This window comes from Leucoraja erinacea, chromosome 6 (assembly GCF_028641065.1).
Source record: "Leucoraja erinacea ecotype New England chromosome 6, Leri_hhj_1, whole genome shotgun sequence".
Lineage (NCBI taxonomy): Eukaryota > Metazoa > Chordata > Chondrichthyes > Rajiformes > Rajidae > Leucoraja > Leucoraja erinaceus.
Window position 1 is genome coordinate 80,776,776 of NC_073382.1, and position 13,317 is coordinate 80,790,092.

The 13,317-nt window shown below is 46.3% G+C and overlaps 1 protein-coding gene across 1 annotated transcript in view; it reads right to left on the bottom strand.

Annotated features, from left to right (window-relative positions):
- The window catches only part of irs2b (insulin receptor substrate 2b), a 43,597-nt gene extending 32,840 nt beyond the window's left edge, over window positions 1–10,757 (bottom strand). Inside the window, exon 1 of the mRNA XM_055637410.1 lies at window positions 7,305–10,757. Within this exon, the coding sequence (XP_055493385.1) occupies window positions 7,305–10,713 (3,409 nt within the window). The 5' untranslated portion in view covers window positions 10,714–10,757. The remainder of the gene's footprint in view (window positions 1–7,304) is intronic.
- Window positions 10,758–13,317: the final 2,560 nt, after the last annotated feature.

Below are 13,317 nucleotides of genomic sequence, written 5' to 3' on the forward strand. Positions count from 1 at the left end.
AGGTGCTGTTCCTCCATTTTGTGTGAGGTCCAGGATAGAAAGGTTAGTATAGGAAGGGAAGTTAAAATGGTTAACAATTGGGAGATTCCACAGGCGTGGGCAGACCTAGCACAAGTTCGGCCCGCTGGTCGCATAATCTATATTATGTCTTACCAATGTAAAGGGGGCCACATCGGGAATACAAAATACAGTATGTGGGGTTAGAGGAGGTGCACATGAACCTCTATCTGAGCTGGAAGGAATGCTGGAATCCATGGATGGATGTGAGGGAGGAGGTATAGTGATATGTGTTATATCTCCTGCAGTTGCAAGGGAAAATACCTGGGGAAAGATTAATTTGGGTGGAAAGGGACAAGCGAACCAATGTTTTGCAGACAGAGTGGTCTCTGCAAAAGGCAGAAAGGGGTCAAAATCAAAGTAATGAGCACTGCAAAGCATATCCACTGCAATTCCAGAATACTGCATAACCTGCAGAATACTGCTCAGAATTAAAAGACGTTCCTTTAGAAAGGAGATGAGGTGGAATTTCTTTAGTCTGAGGGTGGTGAATCTGTGGAATTCATTGCCACAGAAGGCTGTGGAAGTCAAGTCAATTGATACTTTTAAGGTAGAGATAGATTCTTGATCAGTACGGGTGTCAGGGGTTATGGGGAGAGGCAGGAGAATGGGGTTAAGAGGGAAAGATAGCTCAGCCATGATTGAATGGCAGAGTAGACTTGATGGGCCGAATAGCCTAATTCTGCTCCCATCACTTATGACCTATCAAAATTTCCTTCAGCAAAAACTGTGAGATTGCTTGTAAAATTTATACTGTGATGATGAAACTCATTCTTTACTTAAATAATAAATAAATATTTTGGTTCTTTGGATTATTTAACCTATTACATCTTCAATTAAAATTGATGACAGGTTAATGCTTTCTGAAATATGTTTTTCAGGAAGTATTAATCAAAAATGTAATAATTGGAAGGGGTTGCCAATTATGGATTCTTTCGTCAAGCCCACTAGCCTTCGAATTACATTTTTAACGTAGAAAAAAGTCACAAAGAGTTAAGCACAGGTCTGCTCAAAGTTGGACACTGAGCCAAAACAACTTTTATGATGGTTAGATTTTAGACAGTTTTATTTTTTAACTTAAATGAAATGAAGAACAGATTCCTTTTCTGGGAGGAAGGAATGGGATGCTGTGAATGGGTAGAAGCAAATATATGAAAGATGAAGACATTTACAATGGTAATAACCTAGTGGCCTAGTAAAAGGCATGGCTGTGCATGGAGGACTGTTTACAATTTGGAGTGGTGAAAGCCACCTCCAGAGTCATAGGTTTAGTGGATATAGAGGATGAGATGAGTGAAGATCCAGAGAAGCCCAATTTAAACAAATACTAACATGTTGCCAAAGTATGAACCAAAATGTAACAGTGAGCACAGGGATGCTCTTGATTTGCTTAAAGATCTTAAATGGAAGCATTTTGACCAACCTCAGGTTGCAGAATGTGGATTGTGTGTTAGTAAATATATGGGTATGGGTTACATCAGTAAATTAATTGAACCAGGACAGAAATAGAGTCATAGAGTGATACAGTGTGGAAACAGGCCCTTCGGCCCAACTTGACCACAATGGCCAACATGTCCCAGCTACACTAGTTCCACCTGTCTGCGTTTGGTCCATATCCCTCAAAACGTGTAGGCTGTCATAATGATGATCTGATGTTTTGTCAGAAAATCAACTGATCAAATATCCTAAATATGCAACTTGAGATCGAACAGACAAAATGTTGCGGTTTAGCATCCAACTGTTCCCAGGAAGAAGAATGGTGTTGGTGGCTAAAGGATGAAGGTTGTGATTGGGTCTCAGGACAGTGGCCTAAGCCGCCCTTCCATTTGTGCAGAAAATTTGTCTTTGTTCAATACTGGATTTCAGACAAGTAGTCTAACAATTTAGAGAATGAAGTGTTGAGAAAGATGGTAATGAGGGTGAGCTGGGTGGTATCTTGAGCAGAAGAATTAGGGTTGAACAACCCCACAGTTAGTTAGGCCACTGGTTTAGTTTAGAGATACAGGATGGAATCAGGCCCTGTGGTCCATGCCGACTTCATACCACTTTCTCATCCACTCCCTACACATCAGGGGCAATTTACAGAGGCCAATTGACCTGCAAACCCGCGCGTTTTTGGAGGAAACCAAAGCACCCGGAGGAAATCCACGAGGTCACAATTTGAACGTGAAGACTCCACATAGACAACATCCAAGATCAGAATCGAACCCAGGTCTCTTGCACTGTTAGACAGCAGCTCTACCCGCTGCACCACTACGCGGCACACAGTCATTCATAGCTCCAACAACCTGGTCAGTTCTGACCTCCAGTGCTGTCCTTGCAAAGTTTGCATGGTTCTCTCTCGGACCACTAGGCATTCTACAGGCGTTCCACTATCTTCTCAGTACGTGTGGGTTTGTTGGTTAGCCTGCTGCTGTAAATACTCCCACAAAATGTAGTTGAACAATGACTGGCAGGGTTTACAAAGTTAATGGCAGGGCTCTGGGGTGTGTTGTAGAGCAGAGGGATCTCGGAGTACAGGTACATAGTTTGTTGAAAGTGGCATCACAGGGAGATAGGGTGGTCAAGAAGGTTTTTGGCACATTGGCCCTCATCAGACCGAGCATTGAATATTGAAGTTGGGAGGTCATGTTGCAGTTGTATAAGACATTGGTGAGAAGGCATTTATAGTATTTTGTTCAGTTTTGGGCACAATGTTATAGGAAAGATGTTGTCAAGCTGGAAATGGTGCGGAGAGGATTGATGAGGATGTTGCTAGGACTCGAGGGCTTGAGCTATAGGGAGAGGTTGAGCAGGCTAGGACTCTATTCCTTGGAGTGCAGGAGGATGAGGGGTGATCTTATGGGGATGTATAAAATCATGAGAAAAATAGATTGGGTAGACGCAAAGAATCTCTAGTATAGAGTAGGGAAACCGAGAACCAGAGGACATAGGTTATAGGAGAAGGAGGAAAGATTTTATAGGAACCTGAGGAGTAACCTTTTTCACACAAAGGGTAGTGGGTGCACGGAACGAGCTGTCAGAGGAAGTAGCTGAGGCAAGTACTATCGCAACGTTCAAGAAACATTTAAACAGGTACATGGATAGGACAGGTTTAGATGGATATGTGCCAAATGCAGGCAAGTGGGACTAGTGTCATTGGACATGTGGGCTGGAGTGGGCAAAGTTGGGCCGCAGGGCCTGTTTCCACACTGTAAAGGGCCTGTCCCACTTGGGCGTCATTTGCGTGTCACGCAGGTGGCGCACGAAGATTTTGTGAATCCCAAAATCCTGGGGCGCCACGTGCAACCGCGCGTCACTGCCTATGTCACCACGCACCATGTGCGCGCAACGCGCACCGTGCGCTAGTCACGTGCGCATCACGACGCGTAAATAATGTTGCATAAATGACGCGCAAATCACGCCCAAGTGGGACATGCCCTTAAGACTCTATGTCTATGAGTGGTGTAATCTGCAGGGAGCGGTGGTTGGAGTTAATAGGAATGCGGTGTGAATAAAATGGAAATAGTGTAAGAGTAGTGTTAATGAGTGCTCGCTAAGCAGCACAGGGGTGATAGGGTGAAAGGTTGCTTTCTTTCCTGCATGACTTCATGATTCTTTCAGATGTGTTCGAAGCTCAGCATGTGGAAGAGAAATAGAAGGGGGGCAAAGTTAGATCTGTACAGAAACAGCACAGACCACAAGATAGCGACCATCTTTTAACTACAGTATTCCACCTACACTCTCAGGAACATTTGGTAAACAAATTAGTAAGAATTCTGCCTTGGAACTGGCAAACACACACCCTGTACTTTGTACATTTAGTTCTTACCAGATGAACAATCCAACAAAACAAAAACATAGCTGCATAAAATGCCTCAGACAATTTATCAACGCGGATGTAACAATTATTTTCTCACATTTATCCACAAAAATAAATCTGTTTCTCAGTATGTACAATTCAGAGGGTCTGTGGAAAATATGTCAACGTGTTCCATGTATGGAAGTGAGCAGCTTTCTGACTATTGCCCCAAGCAAAAGCATTTACTAAAATAAATAAATCACAGACAGGGTGGCAGTTAGTGCTAGACTACCAATTACAAATAAGCTGCCTTTCTCAAAGCCTTTTGGCAACTCTGCATGCTATTTTACATGAATGGACAGAATGTGCTGCCTCTTTGTTTGGCTGGTACCGATCCAGTTTTCAACAGAGTATTTCAGTGACTAATCAGACACCAAGGCCAATTTGAAATAAAACAACTTCCTGATTAAATGTGTTATGGGAATCCTACCATAATATACTGACATCATGCCGAACAAGACTCAACTTGTTGAGAGCCTTTTTCAATTTATCTAAGACCTGCTGCAGCTCGTCCACTAGCTAAAGAGATTTTACTAGGTTTTTTTTTGTTGCAATAATGTCATCTGTGTGCCACAGGGGTGGATGTGAGCAACCTGATCAGATGTGTTCATGGGCCTGTAACCATAATAAGACAATCCACCAACCTATCAACTGAAAATGCTTTAAAAAACACGTATTCATCAGAAACTCACCATGGCTTTGAAAGTGCAAAAGAGAAAAAACTTGGCAAACATTGTCAATACTTTTTGTTTTTCCTTTATGGATTATGTTCCTGAAAGGCAGCATTTAGAAGTCTTTTGTCATTCCTATGGATTTTAATTAAGAGTTGAACATAGAACATAAAACAGTACAGCAGCGGGAGAGGTCCCTCAGCCCGATGAAAGACACAAAATGCTGGAGTAACTCAGCGGGAGCATGAGGCAGCATCTCTGGAGAAAAGGAACGGGTGACGTTTCGGGCCGAGGCTCTTCGGACCGATGAATATGCCGACCATGATGCCAATTTAAACTCCACATCTGCCGGATGTATTGTACATCCATATCTAACAACTACATGCCTCTTTACCAGTGCCCTCCCCCACCCACTACAAATTAAAAAAGATGCCTAACCTGACAGGTTTAAGCAATTGTATTGCTCCTCAGCAGTAGAAATTCAGGTGGATGAACATAAGCAAAATAAAAGGAGTAGCTGGATGAACTCAGTGGGAAAATCTGCATCCGGGTGGGAAATGGACAGTGAATATGTTAGGTTGAAACCCATGGACTGAGAGAGTGGGGGGGGTGGGGGACGGGGGGGAGGGCGGGGTGGGGGAGGGGGGGGGGGGTGAAGTAGCCAGTGTAAAGGGGTTGAGGGAGGAGTGGACAAGAGCTAGCAAACGATGAACGCGATGAACCAAAGTGTATCTCTTCCACATTATATACCGCCTGCCTTATTCTCATCCATTCAATGAGCCAGCCCATATCCACCTGAAGCTTCACTGTGTCCCCATCACTCATTGCACCACTCAACTTGATATCATCAGCAAACTTGGATAAAAGATATTCATCCGGATCATTGTTATAGACAACGAACAGCTGAGGCACCATCGCTCTGCCTTTGCAGCAGTTCACAGTTCCAGCATGAAATTAACCCAAATACTCATCATCTCCAATTTCTGTCCATTATCGAATCTTCTATGCATATTAGTAAAACCGCAATCAAATCCTCTTTTAAAAATCTCTATTTGACACATTGACAACCCTGTATATTCTAAATCCAACCTATAGTTCCCCCTTGACTATTCTGTTCGTTTCAACCTCAAAACTCAAACTTATGAAATGTCCCTTTCATAAGTCCAAAAGGGACGTTATTATTTTCAAAGTGAACACTTCCTTCGTCAGATGATTCTCGCATTTCCCTGCTACTGATGTCAGGCTTACTGGTCTGCAGTTCTCAGTTTTCTCTCTTCCTTGTTATATAACAGGGCTATAATTAGTAGCTGCCATTTTTGGGAACTATTGTAAAACTTAGACATGAAGAATCTTTAGAATTCTGAATAACACTGACCTTCCATAGCTCAGGTTTCAGCAGTTTTAGTTTTGTTTACAATAAAAGGTTATGTGGTATTGTGAGCATAAATCTTTTTTTTTAATGTGGAAACCAAATGCTTTGGCTGAAAGTAGACAAAAATGCTGGAGAAACTCAACGGGTGAAGCAGCAACTATGAAGCGAAGGAAATGGGCAACGTTTCGGGTCGAGACCCTTCTTCAGACTGATGTGAGGGTGGGGGAGGGAAAATGAAAGGATGAGGCGGGAAGTGGGCTGAGGGAGAGCTGAGGAAGGGGAGGAGAAAGTAGGGCTGAGAGAGAGCTGGGGTGCAAACTGCCCAAGGGAAAATGAGAAAGTACGGGGTCCTCACCTGGCCATGGATTAGACAGGTCAGGGGGATGGTTCATACCACGGGAGGGTTGTTAACCGCCCACTGAGCGAAATATGATGTTGGATTATTGTTTAATCTTGATGCAACGTCCTCCAATTTACGGTGGGCAAAATAATCCTCAAAATACTTTGGCCATTTTAAATTTAAGCACAATCTTAAATGAAAGGTAAAACACAAGCGTGACTGTCAGCTAGTAGAATGAGGGATCAGTGAGGAGGAAGAATGTCTGAAGTGATTAGTTTTGTCTTGAAATTGTTCATAAAGTCATGGAATATGACCCTGCATACTGGGAGAATGTGTTGTAAATATTCACATTAAAATTTGTTCATAATTAGTGTTCATCTCTAGAAGATGCTGGGCCTGTAACGCCAGTTTAGTTTTCCATGGTGGAAATAAACTTGTTTTTGTTTGAACTACTCAGTCAAACTGAAACCAAAAGGTGAACTAGCAGGTGTCCTTTTCAACGTATTTCTACGCTAGACTACAATATTTACCAAGGCTCGTAGCACTTACATTAAGGAAGAACTGGAAGCGATTCCAAGTGTATTAACACATTTCGCTGTTGAGAAAATAATTGTCTGGGTTTTCTGTCGACTGAGGTTATAGTTTTCTTTTGTTTTGAGCGTAAAACAAAGCGTGAGACAGATGTCAAGATTAAAATGTCAAAGCAATGACTAAACCATTCCAAACCATATCTGAAGTAGGGTCCCGACCCAAAACATTATCTATCCATGTCCTCCAGAGTGAGGTGCCGCCTGACCCGCTAACTCACTCCAGCACTTTGTATCTTTGTTTGTGTGGTAAAACAGGCATCTGCAGTTCCTAAATCCCATCTTGCTTTTCCTAATTAATAAATAATTGGGAACATTTGGCAACAATGGGCCAAAATACAAAATGGATCCTCCTGGTCATGGAGTATGTTCAGAGCTAGTCAATACTAGACAAAATTCTTTGACATCATCATAAATAAGTATAAAGTTAACAAACCTTCAACAGCAGCTGTTTGGTCAAAATTCTTTGACACAAAGTCTATGGTGGTATATGCACCATCATCAGTGAAGTTGATATTTCCTTTGCGTTGAGGTGTCAGTTGATATTGTGCCACTTTCTCATAGCTCAAGAAATTGTCATCCCCTAAGCCCAAGGCGACATAATTCAGGCCACTTTGAATTCCAGCTGAGGTTTTACGGCTGATCGGGCTTCCTTGAACCTCTTCGGCTTCTTCATTCTTTCTGAGGGAAACGTTTTCAAATGAAGCTGAGCTGTGTCTCTTGGGGTCATGAGCAAATGAAGGTGAAACAGGCGTGACAGTCGTTGTGGAAGAGAACGTCTCCGAGCTGTGGCGTCTGCGTCCCTGAGGGTTGGCGCGGATAACTTTAGCACCCCGGTTCGGATCGGGTGCCAAGCTTGGAAGAATGAAAACATCTACCCCAGGCATATGATCTATCAGGGAGAGTCTTTCCATCCCGGTTGTGGGGCTGTCCACTTGTTTTGGAGGGACAGGCAGAGGGGGTGTTGTCGCCATTATAAATGCCATTTCCGTATATTCCGTCTCATCTTCTGAGGGGTGAGCGAGACAGTTGGTTCCAACTTGACTTTTCAGGAAAACATCGATGGGGAGATTTCTGCTGGGACATGACACCGTGGACCCAGTTATTGCATCAAAGGAACTGATGGAAACAAATCCATTCTTTGGTGACTTTGAGTTGAGATCGACATTCATGTAATCAGATACTGGCAAACCTTTCTGGACATTTGCAGAATCCGGAAAAGATAAGGAACTTTTACGTGGCACAGATGGTGCAATGTATGGAAATTTGTTGCTGAAATCTATACTGACATATTCTCCTGGGCTTTTTGGTTCAGGCAATGAAGCAGGTTCATTTGGACTCGATAGTGTGTTGGCTCGTAGCATCTCCAGTGACAGTCGGGAGGGTCTCATAACTCTTTCTCGGCGGGCTAAACCATCCACCAGACTTTGCCTAACTGGTGAATGTGCAGCTTGGTTTACCACAGAAGGAGCGCCACACTTTACGTTCAATGCTGGCTCTTCAAGAATCACACCATGTGGCAAACTCATCAGAACATAGTGATCATTTCCCCCATCCTTCTGGCAATGAGGCTTATGAGACTGGGGGAATGTGTAAAAAGAGTCACTGGATCTGGGAAGTTCTTCACTAACAGGGAAGAAGCAATCTGGAGGCGTAACTGATGCACAGTGATCAACAGGAGACATATTCATGTATTCGTCCGAGGTGAACTTCCCGTCAGAACTTTCTACCGAAAGCTTTGACCCGCACCACATTCTCTTGTATTGGCTGGTATCAGGTAAGCAGCACCCAGTAGGAGAAATGTTCTTGTATCCACTTACATTCATTTGTGAATGTAATCGCGGATTAATTATTTGTTTCGGTGCAGACACACTTTTGGGGCTCATTGGCATGTAGTCATCATTTTTGTGAGGAACATTCCCCATGCCGTGGGTCATCGGCATGTAGCCATCATCACCAAGGTTACTGCACCCAGAATTCTTTTGGGACCCTACTTGAATGTCACAATAGTCTTCGGGATAAGGATTGTAGGCTACGTTGGGGGAGACTGGACACGACAGGTGTTCAGAATTGCCAATGCAAGTAGCTTTCATTAAAGTATATTCATCTAATGAAACAGAAGAAACCTGTGAAATGGCACTCTGGCGGCAAGGTGTTGTCAGGGAATAGGTTCTCTTCCGGTAACTTTTATCAGAACTTTCATCCCTTTCAATGTGAGAACAGCCGGGCCCACACCGGCCACTAGCATGCCTTTCCATTAACATGTAACCATACAACTCATTGCATTCACGTACAGGCGGGGTGTAGGTGAGGGATTCTGGAGTATTGTTTCTATACCCCATGTACTGCCTTAAATCTCCAGGACTGGAACCGTATTCATCAAAGGAAATAAACCCTCCGTCACTTGGAGATCCCGAGACAGATGCATTAGCGCTGGATGGACGAGCTATGGTGTCTGATGCAGACCCATGGCCACTGCTGGAGGACAGGCTCACTGGGCTGGTGGCGGATAAGGGGGAATGAGACACGGGCATGGACATCGACTGGCTATGGTGAAGAGTATTGGGCTGCATCGCCCTGGGGTTTTTCGACATGGTATTTAACCGGCTGAAGTGTGTTCTCGCCGAGCTCGGACTGATGGGGCTACCGGTCATAGACTCTAGTCTACACACGGAGCTGTCTCCTTCGCTGGCTGTCCTCGTACGACTCGGCACAATCTTACCAGCATGAGGTGGGGTGGCGATGCTGTCAGTCCTCGACCGCCTATGTAGTAACCCAGCCTGGCTGGGGGGCAGGTGGACCAAGTGCCGGCGGCCGGGCACCGAGATGGGATGGGAGCCGGACGACTGGCTCTTGCTGCGCGGCCGGAACTCACACAGCTCCTTCATGGCTTTCATCGCCTCCAGAATGGTTTCGTGGATGTGCTGAGCCACCACCGAGTCGTCCACCTGCATCCACAGCTCGCCGGGCCCGGTGGACGCCGACCTGCCCACCTCGATGAAGAAGAAATTCTCCGAGTGGCCGCAGCGCCTGATGTTCATCAGTTGCAGGCTGACCGAGGGCAGCTCGCAGTTGAGTTTCACCAAGCCCATGCTCTGGCTCGAAAGGCACAGCATGTAAACGCCGCTGAGATTCCTGGCTTGGCCCAGGCCTTTAGGCTTCAGGTTGACCTGCCACACTTGCTTGTAGAGGGCGGTGGGCAGGGGGCCGTAGTCGCTGTGATCGGTGTAGGGAGGCGGCGGCGGCAGCGGCGGCGACGAGGAGCCAGAGCCCGGGGGCAGCAGGTCGCTCAGCGCCGTGAACCAGCTGTGTTGCTCCGGCTCGCTGTCCGCCGCCACTGCCAGGTACTCGTCCTTAGTGTAGAGCGCGATCAGGTACTTGTGCTTGGCGTCCGCTCGCTTGTTGATGCTCAGGCAGCACTCCAGGGAGACCACCCTCTTGGCCGACGACTTGTTCCTCCACTTTTTCTCGTTCTCGTAGTACTCCAGCCTGGCCGGGCATCCGCCGCCCCGCTCCCGCAGCACGAAGAACCTCTTGTGTCCGTGTTTCTGCTTCTTCAAGTAACCGCATTTCCTCACCTTGGCCGGGCACAGAGAACCAGACGACCCGCCTTTCACTGTTGGCGGACTCGCCATTCTTTTGAAACAATGTCCTTCCACATATATACATGTAGATGTGAAACGCCGTGAGTGTGGGTTTGTGTGTGTTTTTCTTCCCTCCTCTCCCTCTCTCTCTCTCTCTCTCAACGCTCTTCGTCTTGTTCTACGTTCTCTCCTTGTCGAAGTGGGAGGGCGAGCAGTAAATATCACACACACACATTGACTGGCGAAAAAGCAAAACAACATGTGACGTCCCTAACACACGCCAGCTCTCCAGTGAAACACAGAAGGTGCGAGGCGGGGCGGGGAGGGCGAGAAGAGAGGGAGAAGAGAGAGGGGGTAGGGGGGGAGGAGAGAGAGAGGGAGGGAGGGAGAGGGGGAGGGGGAAGAGGGGGAGAAAGAGGGGGAGAAAGAGGGGGAGGGGGGGAGGGGAGAAGAAAGATGGGGAGTAGGGGGAGGAGAGAGAGAGGGGGTGGTAGGGAGGGGAGAGAGGGGAGGGGAGGGGGAGGGGGGGGGGAGGGAGAGAGAGGGGGGGAGGGGGGGGGGGGTAGGTGGGGAGAGTAGCAGAGAGGGGGGTAGGGGGGGAGGAGAGGGGGGGGGGGGGAGGGGGTGGGGAGAGGGAGAGGGAGGGAAAAAGAGGGAGAGGGGGGTGAGGGAGAAAGGGGGAGAGAGGGGGGAGAGAGAGGGAAGGAGAGAGAGGGTGGGGAGTGATAGAGAGAGGGTGGGGGGAGAGGAGGGGGGGGAGAGAGAGGGGGGGAGAGAGGAGGGGGAGAGAGGGTAAGAGAGGGGGGGGGGGAGAGGCGGGGAAAGAGGGAGGGGAAGGAGATGAGAGGGAAGGGTAGAGGGGGAGGTGAGTCCCCGCCAAGGGTCTCAGCCGCAGTCAGACAGGGAGAGCCGCCTGGGCTCAAGGTAGTCCAACACAGCGCGCTGCGGCGAAGTGCTCCCGCCCCACTTGACAAACTGTCCCGTTTACATTCAAAACAAAATAATGGCGCATTTTATCGGTATCAGATAAATATCTGGACCATTCCACAGACACAAGATTGCTACTCTCTTGTGGTTTTTGTTGTTGTTGTTGGGATTCTCTGAGCACGCAAGGTATTGCATTAGGAATAAGTAGAAGAGAGCAGTTGAAAGTTGGTGGCCATTGTGAGACAGGGAGCCCCTTGTTTATCGCCAGTGCGTCAAGTTGAATTGGAAATGAACAGTGTTTCCATAGTTGCAAGCACAGAGTTAGACGCGGGCTGGGCACACCCACCGCGTTCAAAGGAGCCGGGGAAAACTCGCACCAAAGTTATATTTCGCAGTGTTCAGAGGACTAAAACAGTCACCTTTCCTATTCTACACGGCGTCTGGCGCTGGGATAAGCTTGCACCGAGCTGAACTCCTTTCCCTGCCGCGCCACTGGGATCATGAATCTACAGCAATAACATGGCTCCGTTTAGAAACATAGAAAATAGGTGCAGGAGTAGGCCATTCGGCCCTTCGAAACCAGTACCGTCATTCAACATGGTTATGGCTGATCATCTACAATCATACCCCGTTCCTGCTTTGTCCCCATATCCCTTGATTCATTTAGTCCCACAGAGCTAAATCTAACCGAATGTTTAAGAAGGAACTGCAGATGCTGGAAAATCGAAAGTAGACAAAAATGCTGGAGAAACTCAGCAAATGAAACAGCATCTGTCCTTCGCTCCATATATGCCGTCTCACTGTCTCATTGTGCATTTCATACGTACTCCGCTTGCAACGAATACCGATCTAGGTCTAACTAAATATAAGTTAAATAAAGCCGCCGTAACTATCGCAAAGGGATTTGTGTGGGGTTTTTTTTTTGTAACATGCAAAGAGGGCGGGTATCCTTTTTGGCTGAAAGGCATGAAGTTATTGACGTGGTTTGCTGAGCGAACCTGCAGCCCTGCACGTTGTTTACCATCTGCCAACTGGCAGTTCAAAGCAGGATCCGTCGCAGACGGAGCAATGAATATAATCTCCGGGCCAAATAGATTACAAAAGAGCAGGGTTAATTTGCAATCTAAAGTCTCTAAAGATTTTAATTCAAACATGGAAATAAGCAGATAGACGACACACACTCCCCTTATCCTGGTTTACACGTGAATTCCACGTTAATGTTTGCGCTTGAAACTTGATGTGACGTTAATGCTAATATCCCCTGACGTTAGCAAACACGGAGTCACTCGTTTTTAAATGTTGACGGAGCGTAAACCCACGCTGAATGCAATTAAAGTAAAAACAACTCGCACTAAATTACAAAATGTAAGAAGCACTTGAATCGGTAAAGCATAATCGGCTGCGGATCAAGTGCTAGTGCATTAGATTAGTCTGGAAAGGTACTTGAAGGTCGGCTTGGTTGACCGAAGGGCCCATTTCTATGCTAAAAGCTGGAGTAACTCAGCGGCTCAGACTGTATCTGCGAAAGGACTCAGTGGCGCTATAAATAGTGGCTTCAATGTTCAAAACCCCCTGAGAAACCCAGAAAAGTATTTTCAAAATAGGAAATGATAACATCGGATTACTAAAATCTTGGTTAAAGTCATGTGTTTTAAAGACCATTTTCAGGAAGACATAGGGCACACCTCTGGGGACTTATTAGTATAAATGTCTGATTAATAAAATATTAATCAAGGAGATTTGATTAGTACAGGTGTCGGGGTTATGGGGAGGAGGCAGGAGAATTGGAATAGGAAGGAGAGATATATCAGCCATGATTGAATGGTGGAGTAGACTTGATGGGCCGAATGGCCTAATTCTACTCCTACTCCTTATTGCTTAAAGGTTTAAGGCATAGATTTGTGGGGCGGAATGATTAATTCCAAGGATGAGTAAGAG